This window comes from Cydia pomonella, chromosome 2, assembly GCF_033807575.1.
Source record: "Cydia pomonella isolate Wapato2018A chromosome 2, ilCydPomo1, whole genome shotgun sequence".
NCBI classification, from domain to species: Eukaryota; Metazoa; Arthropoda; class Insecta; order Lepidoptera; family Tortricidae; genus Cydia; species Cydia pomonella.
This window is the reverse complement of record NC_084704.1, coordinates 8,078,271-8,090,939: the sequence shown is the minus strand read 5'-3', so window position 1 is coordinate 8,090,939 and position 12,669 is coordinate 8,078,271. Positions and strand designations below refer to the sequence as shown.

Genomic DNA, 12,669 nt, shown 5'->3' with positions numbered 1-12,669 from the left:
ACATCGTGACCAAAAAATAACACGATGTCGATTTGATATGGATTTTGGGTATTTTTATGTCTAAAATACTGTTCGTCAGAATTGTACTGTGTTCGCGCAGGATTAGCTCGTAGTCGATAAAACTGTTCGGAGTTTCGGACAATTAACTGTGGTGCTTGTTTTGTAAGTTAAGTGGTCGACTTAACTGTTGCTTGCCGTTCCTCTCGGTTATAATATAAGGTCACAATATTGAAAGCTTAGGTGCGTATAGGGGGTAATAGAAAAAATACTGTGATAAAGAGAAGCAATAATGTAAGTAAATAAAGTGTATTTAGATAATTCCTAATACCGAAAATTGTTGGAAAATTTTGAAAATGGACCCGAATTTGATGGAATTAAGGTTTTGAATTTCTCGAGGCACGAGAGTTCTTGACAAAGATTTCTCGAGGATGTTAATTTCAATTATTTGCGTTATTTAAAATTAGACTAATAAACGGAATCGATTCATTGGTTAAGTTTTATTAACAACACATTGCATATTTAGTTATCAAACCCATCAATAAAACCAGAAAACGAAATATATTGGTAAACGAAGCAAATATTTACTTTATTGGCTGGCTGACTGGAACTGAATTAGGTTACTACTAGCACTACATGGACTTAATCTTTAATTATTTAAATAAAGTATTTAACTAGTTAGTTTTTTATTTTATTTAATATCCTTACTTAATTTTGCTCGAGATATCAAATTGAATAAATTTGAACTTAAAACAGAATTCCATAGGTTCATATTTCTTTTATTTATCTCACCAGTATCAACTTCTTCCCGCCGTGTACGGATTTATTTTGTTAAAGAAGTTAGAGCTGTAGAGTTAGAACTGTTAGAAGCTTGGCTCTACATGAGATCTAATAAGTTTTACACCGTACAAGCCTTATGGTTCCGTCATGGGAAGATTTAACATGAAAATATTTTTAATGGGATTTCACTTCTTTTTGTAAGTTGCTTAGACAATCTTTCATCCCCTAATTTAAAAGGTTGATTTACTGAAAATCCTGAAATACGTATTTTATTTATTTAAGGAGTCCCTATATAGATTTTCAAGCCTCTAGCATCAAAATTGGCGGAAGTCTCATACAAACTTTCATCTCCTAGTTTAAGTGGTGATGGAGGGAAGTTCCAAGAATTAGATTTTTTTGTTGTTGTTTGTGTACTCATCCTAGCTTACATACCAAATTTTAGCTTTCTAGGACTTCAGTAAGTACCTTACGGGTTTTGATGATTATCAGTGAAGAAATCGGGGTTTTTTAAATACCAAAAAAATCTGAAGTATAAGAGCTATGTAATTGAAACTTTCTATGTTTAATAAGTCTACTATTGACATCTTAACCCGAGAATTTTGTTTATCTGGTATAATCCAAACCTAAGTTATGAGGGTTCAAAAAAACGACGAAGCGCTTCGAGATAAGGTAGGTAGTGCCCTTGCGCTTTGCTTGGGTCGTCTTAGCGGGGGCAATACCGTGCCCCCAAATAAAGACCCTCAAAGAAAACTATTTTGTTATTTTGAACGAGATCTGTAAACTGTTTATGAGATTGATCATTTAATCATTATGTACAATATCTGGGAGACCGAGCTTTGCTCGGAAAACATATAAAAACTCAAAAATGCGTGTTTTCCCAGAGATTTCACAAGACCTAGCTAGATCGATTTTCGACCCGGTTCCCATATAGCAATTTCATCGAAATCGTTCGAGCCGTTTCCGAGATATACAAGAATTGTTCGTTTGAAGGTACAATATAGAATCCTTCTAAGCTAACTCTGCACCGATTTGGATAGAACCAAGTAAGGAGCGTCATTATAATCGTCATATGTTCCTAACATTTAACATTAATGATGAAATAATAGCCACTCTTTGGCGAATGGCTTGCGGTCATTCTCAAAAATATGTTTGCGGTCTAATTGCCGTGACCCGTACAAAATGTATGAAAAACTCGTGGCAATTAGATGCAACCGCAGACATATTCTCAGAGAATGACCCCTTGCAGATTTAACGTGGTCCATCTCATGTATGTATCCACAAAAAGCTCCCTTTTTAAACTACCTATCGTTATGGACGGATAACTACGGAACCCGACACTGAGCATGACTTGACATGCTTTTCGGCCGTTTTTCCATGTTTACTTAGGTAAGTAAACATTGAATTCTTCAGTTCTCAAGGTGGTGAGTATTTTTTCCCGTCCCGGACTTTCAAAAAAAAAACGTTATTAGTACCTACATAAAGCTAATCTCTTAAGTTTTATTTATATCAGCAGTCTGTTTTCGGTACATAACTTAAATTCCTGTAGTGTGGTACTAATAAGTAGTAAACGCCAAGTTTTCTAGAGTTCATTAAATTATAAGCTATTAAATCGAAATAAATCATACTTGTGGCCAATACACTTCGGCAAGTAACGAACAGCTTTATTAGGTAAAGTTTTAATAAAATTAATAGTGTTCTGAATAAAAAAAGGCTTAACACAAAAAATATATATTCATATAAAACCAACGGCATCGTCCAAATACTGATTACAGTAATATGATTATAATAAAAATGCTAGAGCCACATTCGAACTTTAACCATCTCAACTATAGATGTTTTTACAGTACTCGTGATGCAGCTCTTATTTATTTATTGGTGCTCGCGAGATGCACTACAGGTAATACTCAAGTTGTGATTTTAAAAATATTAATTCCAGTCTGGCTTGCATAATGGAGATTATAAAAACAAACAAGTGCGACCTAAATTTTATGCATAGTTACGTGTGCCACGTAACGGTGCACGCAACACTCGCAACTGACACCGTGTACGCAAGCGACTGACCGCATGGCCCATGCAATCATGGGTAGTGCGCTCCTGCTTCTAATTACTGAGGGCGTATTGTTACAGTCTGTACTCGTATTTGTATGTGTTCGTATTTGGATTGTTGCAACATATGCAATAATCCAATGGCATGGTAAACTATTTTGTGATATAGAAAAATATGTACAGTTACAAAAGACATATTTAGATTTCAACAAATGATCGGTGTATTCTTTATACATGTAGGTTAAAAACAGCATGCTAACTTAAACTAGATTTAGTCCATTTGATTTACTTTTACTATCGTCGAGTAGAGCCCGAGGGAGACATCACCCGTGTCAACGTTTCATCAGCAACGCTACCACACCAATGCTGCTGCAGTCGCCTCCGAATGTTACCTTTACGGTTATGTATTGTATAGTTGGGTAGAAAGTATAAGAGTCATGTCGCCGCTGAAGAAAAAAAAATGCGTTCCGCATGTATTTTTCTCAAAATATTCAATTTAAGGCTAATGAATTATAAATGTTGTCATTTACATATCATAATTGTTCGGCAGGGCAGTGGACACGAGTGACACGACTGCTATGGCGGTCTACGGTCGCGACAATGCGGATCAACGAACATTTAGTAACTCTAACCACACCTTGTCGCAGCAAGAACTCGCCGAGTTCGGTTAATCCATATCTCTTGCTGGTTCAATCGACCTAGCATATTCATCGAATGATATTTGTTTCGAAGTCTTTAATAAATCAATGTCATATTGGGTATTTGCAATTGTATAGTTACAATGTATACAACTAGGATGTGAAAAAGCAATGTTTGACGACCGGTCTTTAATAAATCAATGTCATATTGGGTATATGCAATTGTATAGTTACAATGTATACAACTAGGATGTGAAAAAGCAATGTTTGACGACCGGTTTGGCCTAGTGGGTAGTGACCCTGCCTACGAAGCTGATGGTCCCGGGTTCAAATCCTGGTAAGGGCATTTATTCGTGTGATGAGCATGGATATTAAAATTTGTTCCTGAGCCATGGATGTTTTCTATGTATTTAAGTATTTATAAATATTTATATATTATATGTTTATATCGTTGTCTAAGTACCCTCAACACAAGCCTTATTGAGCTTACTGTGGGACTTAGTCAATTTGTGTAAGAATGTCCTATAATATTTATTAATTTTATTTATTATTATTTATTTATTTAATGTTAGGTTTTACTCGCGCTAATGTTCTATGGACTTCGTCTATGTACAGTCGAACAAAAGTCATCTTAATCCTTTTCTGAGCTGGCAAACAGTGCGCGGTGGTGAGTTTCCAATTTGAGCTAACGATACAGCCTCTGCATTTTATTCTGACGTCGGCTTCGGTGTGTGCTTCGGTACTAAATATCCTTGATTGATTTCATACAAACCATGTCCATTGTAAACTCGCGCTTCTTCGGATGCACTTTAACGCTAATAAGGTGTTAAAAATATTAGAAGATATATTGCTCCTCACTTGTTTCGTTGTGTTGTTTGTATTGAATATATTTAGGTATATACCTAAGGGATATCCCTTTAATGAATTCCTGTACAGGATGTTTGGTATATTGCTCTCTTTACAGCACATGCAAGATTCTGTTACAAGTTTAACCGTGATATCCTTTATCCACTTATAATTAGCGTCATTAACATCAGCATGTATTATAATGTTATAAAATGTGTGTGGTGCAGGATAATTATAGAAGCATAAGTCTCAACAATAGTGTACATATTATTTCATCAACATCAACTTCCTTATCTCTTCTACGTACTTATCCCCGTAACGTTCTTTATCCATGTAGAATGAGCGGCAACATTTACATAAATTGATGTACAGGGATATTCAGGATCGTTTTGTTCATATAGATCACAAATATACTTTGCAACTCCCGATATAACTCCCACTAGTTTGCCGGTTGACGCCAGTGCTCCTCCAGAGTCTCCAGGTCCGCTTTTTACCGTGCTGTTTGAGCACAACAGAAACCCAGAATGGTTAAAAGGACACTTAGTAACCCGAACCACACCTCGTCGGGGCAATAACTCGCCGAGCTCGGTTAATCCATATCCAGCTATGATCGCCGATTGATTGTTTCTAGGCGAAACTCTTGCTAGTTCGATCGGCCTAGCATATTCATCGAATGATATTGGCTTCGAAATCTTCAATAAAGCAATGTCGTATTGAGTATTTGCCATTGAGTATTTACCATGAACATATGATGGATGAGATACAGTATTATTTGGTCTTACAGTACCTAATGTTCTACTGACTTCGTTAGTGTCTTGTTCGACAGAAACCATTGTAATCAGTCTCTGAGCTTGTAAGCAGTGCGCGGCGGTAACTATCCAATTAGCAGTAAGGATTGAGCCGCTGCATCTCATTCTGGTGCCATTTGTGGTGTAAATACGCAGGAGTACTAAATATCCTTGATCTATTGGATCCAAATCCACGCCATTATAAACTCGGGACACGTCTAATGCACTAATTGCTATTAAGGCGCTTAAAAATGTTAAAAAATACATTGCTCCTTACTCGTTGCGTTGTGCTGATTGCATTGAATTAGTTTGTGTCATGTCATGTTATATCCTTTTGTTGGTTGTACAGGATGTTTTGTAATTATTGTATTGCTCGGTTTCACATCTTATGCAAGGTACGTGTATAGGGTTAGGACCCTGTAATTAAATGGTACATTGGAAACTAATTGTGAAACATGTATGTATAATTTCAAATAATTATAAGCGGAATCACCTCGAACAAAAAGCTTATGTCAGACATCGCATGATTCCTTTGCGTATGAAATGTGTACTTACATCTAACAAGTTTACATAGTTTTTAAAAATAAAAGTACCTAAATCACTAGCCGAATTTGTCAGTTTTATTTGGCCAGTCTAGTTTAATAGTAGAATATGTCACAAAGGAGCAGAATTACATATTTACGACGTGGGCACTGGGCGTACATTGAATTCTGAGGGTAGTGAAGGATTCAAGTATAAACGCCGAAGTTGAAAATAAGTTTGACACACCCTGATTTTCACATCACCTTTGAGGAAATTATTATGTGTCTAAATATTGTATAAGCTAAAAAATTGTATTCACGTAGTCGATTATAAAAAATTTGTAATTGAGTTAATATCTTATACCAGAACAGACAGTGCCGATAGCAGAGAAGAAAGGTGCTACTTTGGTCCCCCCTAGCAGGGAAGGAAAAGCCCTTTTCCGAATAGGTGATATGAAAACTTATTTTTTAAATCCCGTGACGTTCTTTATCCACATATAATGAGCAGCTACATTTGCATAAATTGTTATACATGATAAATTTGGGTTTGTTTCTTCGCAGTTATATTTTGCCACTCCAGATACAACGCCTATAAGCTTGCCATTTAACGTAAGTGCTCTTCCGGAGTCACCGTGTCCACTCTTTACCTTACTGTTTGAGCACAGCAAACGTCCAGAATTGTCGAAAAAACATTTCGAAACTTTAACTGCACTTTGTCGCGGGAAGGACTTTCCGAGCTCGTTCTGTCCGTATCCAGCAATTATTGCCCATTGATTGTTCCTTGGCGAAACTCTTGCTGGGTCAATCGCCTTAGCGTAGTCATCAAATACTAGTGGTTTTGAAGTCTTCAATAAAGCAATGTCATATCCACTATTTGCTATTGAATTATTACCTTGAATATATGTTGGATGTTTATGATCATTGATTGGCTTCACTCTCCCTAGTGTTCTTTGAACTTTTTTATTCTGTTGTCGTACTAAGATCAGTTTTATCGGTTTTTCAGCTGGCAAGCAATGTGCGGCGGTAATTATCCAATTTGAACTTATCATAGAGCCGCTGCATTTCCTTACAGGGTCATCTTTTCCGGTCGCTATAAACAAAACCACTAGATACCCCTGGTCAGTTGGACTTATATCGTTGCCGCTGTAAACTCGCGATTCATCTAATGCACTAATCGCTATCAAGGTGTTTAAAAATAAAAATAAATACATTGTTCCTCACTTGCTTAGAGGTTTTAGTGATGTGCATTTGAAGAAGTTTTTGTAATGGTATATACTTTTGATGATACCGGGTATAGAGTGTTTGTAAATATTTTTTCAGCTATGAGTATCACACAAAGTTCAGTTATATTTTTATTTTTCTTGTGACTTTCGAACAACTTGTAACTACTATTAATTAGAAAGTTTACTACATTGTGCAATATAATTCAGGACAATACACTTCTTAAAAATGACGGTTTATAATTTATAATATTGTAAGTACTAGTTTTTTTTCGTACGAGTACACCCCCCAGAGATCACGTTCAGACTTTGTTGTAGTGCACAACAGATTATCATCATTTTCGCTAGGATAATTTTAACCTTTAGCGCGATATCCATAAATCTATTCAATTCTCTCTTTGTCATCATAAATGATCGTGTTAAATCAATAAACCAAGTACATTGAAATATATTCGTCAGGAAACCTGCAATAAAGCTATATCGTCATAGAGTTAGACGAAGCACAGACTGTACAAGTATTATTTTATACGTCATAGTTTCATAGAAGTTTCAAAATCACTGCACAGTTAGCTTGGCCTGACTCTATTTATTATGTAGGGTAGAACTAGACACTTTGAGCATATCTGAGTTCACCGCTTTGTAAAGACTAAACAGTGGGTCTTCGAAATCAAGTCAATGGAGCATACATTAACGTCAACAGATAAAAAAAAACTTATTAAAGCCTTGCCTCGATAGTGAATTATATAGAAAAAATGTATAGAAAATGTGATTTTATAATATAATGTTGGAAAGTTGTTTGACGAACGAACGAATTTCTGCACATTCATGAATAAGCGACAACTAAAAAACGTTCTCTACAAAGCGACTACTAAAAAACGGCGTTTTATTTTCCTTAAATATCAATAAGCATAATAAATTCGACGGGATAACTTCGCCTTAGTACTTCTTATTAATTGTATGTTACTTTTAATATGTATTTTTGTACAATAATAAAGAGTTTACTACTACTACTATAATTTCCATTGATCACCTAGCCCCATACGAATTGCACAACATCAGGCCCCCTGTTTCCTTACGAAAATAAATTCTACCAGAATAAATAAGAGTTGTGGGTATTTAAATCAATAACCACATAAATTAACTAAAGACTAAATTTACCTATTACAGATGCCTGTAGGATTTGTTCTCGCAGATCTACAGACTAGTAGATTTACAGATAAATGCAAAAAATATAAATATTTTTTCTCTCCATCCCGTGCGCCACAAAGAAACTTGCGAAGGGTCAATATGGATGGGATGTTTGCAAATAGTTTAGCTTACCTATGCAATACTGCTCTAGACACTTTCTAAATTTGAATTATTGTAATTAATTGGCTGAATTTGTAAATTTTATCTTTCCTGTCATTTTATCCGTTTGCATGTTTTTATTTTTTATTTTCCTGACATATATGTTTCTAGCGTGTAAGCGAATGGGCCTTCCCCATTGGCTGAAATCTAATTGTTGATGGCGCCACTAGAGTTTGAGTTTTATATAATTCACTCGACCAACTCGTTGTTTGAAATTTATAAGTTAAAAAAATATTTGTATTTAATAAACCAATGTTTAATAGAACTTCATAATTAAACTCTCTGTATAAGAATTAAATTTTGTATCATTAAAATAAAAAGTTTTGTTTTGACAGGAACATGTAGGATATTTTCATGTACGTAATAATACTAATAATCGTGTTTAACGCAATAAAATGGATCCTCATGAAAAATATGGACGTCTGACTGTAACACAGTTAAAAGAACTTTTACGGGAACGCAAGGCATCCGCAAAAGGGGAAAAAGACCTCATAGAAAGGTTAAGTATATTTGGCTATGTACTGTTTTCACTCGAAAATATTATGCTTAAAATGTCAAGGAAAAAGTACAATATCATATAAGTTGATATTTTACGACTAAAATAATAATATTCAATTGAATCCAGCATTAAATGTCGATTATGAGGCACCAACAGAATTCACCTGTGATGTAAATTCATACAGAGATATCAATGCAGATACAAAGCTCCCACCTGATCATGTCTAATATTAAAAACTATTTAGACCGGTACATAAATATCTCATTATATTCATACAAAACTTATTTGATTGTGGTAACTCACATATCCATTAAGTATTATGATAATTTATTTATTCAAAGAAAAAAGGTGGGGCCAAACTACTGTCATGTCACAAACTCTAGTGGCGCCACCTAGTAGCAAAGTTTGGCAGCCGCCTTTCCCATTGGTGCAGTACTGTAAGCTTGCACGGTGTTAAATAAATAAATAAATAAATATAAATATATAAACATAAATATGTTAATCTCACCACAGCTATATTTTTGTTATTTAATGTTCCAGCCTGGCGTGTAATCTACTGGTAATCTAAGATTTTTTCAATTGCTCAACTTACCCGACTACTCAACATGCCCCGCTCTACTGTAATTGATGTTTAACGTTTTGACCGCCAAAGACGTCATATGACGCGCGCGGCTACAGCCCAATATCAACCTTCATGCGTACCGACAAGGTTCACGATTACGCGCCGAGTGCGATAGGCGTGGCGTTCAAAAGGTTAAAATCTCGATTCACATCAAGGAAATGAACATATGTGTGGAAACATTCGGTACAAAGCATGTAAACATAGAGTTATTGACTATTTAACACGTTTACGTAGTGGGTAATTGACTATATAAATTCAATTTTATAAGCTCCCCTGTATGTGGAAGTCAGTCGTATGTTATCATTTTTCAGTAATAATTACTTATTATTATCTACATTTTTAATTAATGGAAGTAAACGGTGCCTGTACATTGTTATCAGTGTAGGTAATATGCAAATTTCTTAGTTACTTACATTTATTTATAAGAAATTTGCAGCAATTAAGGCTTACTAAAATAGATTGTATGTGATATATTTATATGCCAATTACGAGTATTATTGATAATAATATTTATCTAATTTACGATATTTGGATAACTTATGACCTTCAAACTCTACTAAGTCATGTACTGTAATGAGTGACGAAGAAAATATCGTAACATAATATAATTATTTTGTATTTTATTTCCTATTTTCGTAAAGATATTGTATGAAACATGTACCTATTATTACAACCACCTCATGGTTTCTACAAATTAAATACTTGACGGTAGACGTCATTTTCACTGCCTCATTAGATACGGAGAATACGCAAGTACCTAAAGGCATTGGATTTCTGCTAGGGCCTTCTTATGGTTAACTGCACAGAACATATAGTATTCCGTGGTTAACGCTCCGAGCAGTCCACGAGCGGAGCGCTACCGAACAGTTCAATCATACACCTAAGACCGGTCAGGTCATGAAGCCGATGGTCTCGGGTTCGAAGGGCATTTATTTGTGTGATGAACACAGATATTTATTTCAGGGTAATGGGTGTTTTCAATGTATCGGATGTATTTATCTATATGCCTAGTACCCATAGTACAAGCTTTGCTTAGTTTGGGGCTCAATTTTTTTTAGCCAGACAATGGTTGGCACGATAGGCAACGTGGAAGAAGGTTACAGAACCACACGTTCAAATTCTGGAATACGTGGGTAAAGGTTTGTATTTAGATTGTGTTACAAACGAAGTGAGAATGAAAATGTAATAAATGGTTAGTTAGCATTTTCTTTGGATATTTCACACCTATGTGTGACGATATGTACCCCTATGGTGAATGTCATAATAAATAAGAAATAAAGACGCAGATTAAAATTATACAAATCCTCAATACTCTTTATTTATTTAATAATTTAAGAGCTAAATATGTGGATTTTACATTCCGTTGTAAATCATTACATTCAATATCCAATCATAGTGATATGTTACTTTTGGATAATTTGTTAAGCATGGCAGTAGTTGAAATTTCCCCAGGCATTTATATCCTCCAGATATAATGCCCACCAATTTGCCGTTATGGGTCAGTGGCCCGCCGGAGTCTCCAGGTGAAGTTTTTACATGGTCATATATACACCACTGATCTTCATAATCATCGCTAGGGCATTTAGTAAGTTTTGCTACTCCTTGTCGCGGCATCATCTTTGTGATCTCGTTAACTCCATATCCAGCCATTATTACGGAATCGCCAATATGAGGTGGAACTTGTGCTAGTTCAATCGGCGAAACATAATTATCAAAGATGATTCTATTTGAAGCTTTTAATAAAGCAATATCATTTTTTAAATTGGACACCGCATTAATATCGTTGATAAATAATGAATGTGTAAAAATATCGTATGGCATCACATGCGTTAGAATCCTGTTGATCTTTTTGTTAAATTGTCGCACGGTAATCGACTCAATCTCACCCTCGTTGGCGACGCAGTGTGCGGCTGTGATTATCCATTCTTCACTAATTATGGAGCCCGTGCAAATTGCATCGTCTTTTGGGTACCAACCATTTATTTCGAGAAGTACCAAATGCCGGTGTTGCTTTGGATCTAAATCAACGCCGTGAAATACCCGTAACTCTAATGCACTAATTGCTATAAAGCTATTGAAAAGTATTAAAAAATACATTGCAGGTTTATTTTCTACACAATTAGTGAGTATATAATGATATGAATAATTCATTAGTGCAAGGAGCTTTATATAGGCAATTCTTTAGGTATCATTTTAGTAATCAATGATGCAATAAAAATTAGAAACATATCTTATTTTATAACATTGTTTAAATTTATATAACGGTACCTATACACGTGCGATGTATAAAATTGTGAGTACCTATTTAAGTTACGTCATAGTGCATATATGCGCATACGCTTTTGTTTTTGATAATAAGTAATTTATTACATTTTTTATTGACAGGTATACACGTGTGATGTAAAAGAAATTATGTATTTCACGTCATTACAGGTTTAAATTGTTTCTAAATGCAAAAAGTATTTGTCTGAGTTTCCACCAGAGATATGCGAGGAGCCGAGGACCCGTATCGAGGAATGTGTTTGTTAAGAACTCTTAGAATCACAAAAGGTTGAGCGAGGACAGATAGATGAAGTGATTCAATTGATTCTAAACATAATACTATTGACTCTACTATCTTACCTGTGCATAATGTTAATCAAATAAACGCATTTCATTCATTCATTCATAAAAAAATATATTCCTCGCTGCGCATCCTCGCACATCTCTGGTGGAAACGCTGCCTTAAGTATGCTAAATATGAGCGAATTGTTAACGACCTTCAAGAAAAGAGCGTAAATGCTGCTGCTGCATAAATCTTAAATGCCGGCAATGCTCTTACAACCCCCTCTGATGTTGCGGGTGTCCATGGGCGGCGGTAGTCGCTTACCATCAGGCGATCCGTCTGCTCGTTTGCCTCCTATAACACAAAAAAAAACTAATTAACTGGTCTCGTTGTAAAAACCTTTCTTTCGTTCCGTGGCTAATCAACAAGAACAATAAAAACGTAGGTTTATTCGTGCATATTCCTATTTTCAATAATATTGGTTTGCTCCTGTATCTGTAACTCGCTTGTATCTTATGCAAGAGTGAAATTTTAGTGACAAGTAAGAAAGTCGGGCACAACGCGACTGAGAAAGTAGATATAAAAATTATGACGCAACAACAGTTTACATCGATATAATTAAGTTGGGTGCCGTAGAACCTTGGTATATTTAAAATTCTAATAAATAGTGTGTTATTATTAACCGTAAACAACAGTCTTTTACAAATTTAATTCATTTAAGAAATTAATATTTATAAAAAATTGTGACCTTTTTTTCAAGGATACCAAACTGATTCGTTTTTATGTCTCCAAATGATCTGGATAGCAATCATGAGTTATA

The 12,669-nt window shown here is 35.1% G+C and overlaps 2 protein-coding genes across 2 annotated transcripts; both read right to left on the bottom strand.

The window, feature by feature from the left end:
- Window positions 1-4,606: 4,606 nt before the first annotated feature.
- On the bottom strand, window positions 4,607-11,445 carry LOC133515638 (uncharacterized). Its single transcript, XM_061848208.1, has 3 exons — window positions 10,660-11,445; window positions 6,269-6,508; window positions 4,607-5,367 (listed from the first exon to the last, which is right to left on the bottom strand). The coding sequence occupies exons 1-3, from the start codon at window positions 11,399-11,401 to the stop codon at window positions 4,607-4,609; spliced, it is 1,743 nt and encodes a 580-aa protein (XP_061704192.1). The 5' UTR covers window positions 11,402-11,445.
- LOC133532884 (trypsin-like) lies at window positions 5,955-6,957 on the bottom strand. The gene has a single exon (XM_061871747.1). The coding sequence runs from the start codon at window positions 6,825-6,827 to the stop codon at window positions 6,078-6,080; it is 750 nt and encodes a 249-aa protein (XP_061727731.1). The 5' UTR covers window positions 6,828-6,957; the 3' UTR covers window positions 5,955-6,077.
- Window positions 11,446-12,669: the final 1,224 nt, after the last annotated feature.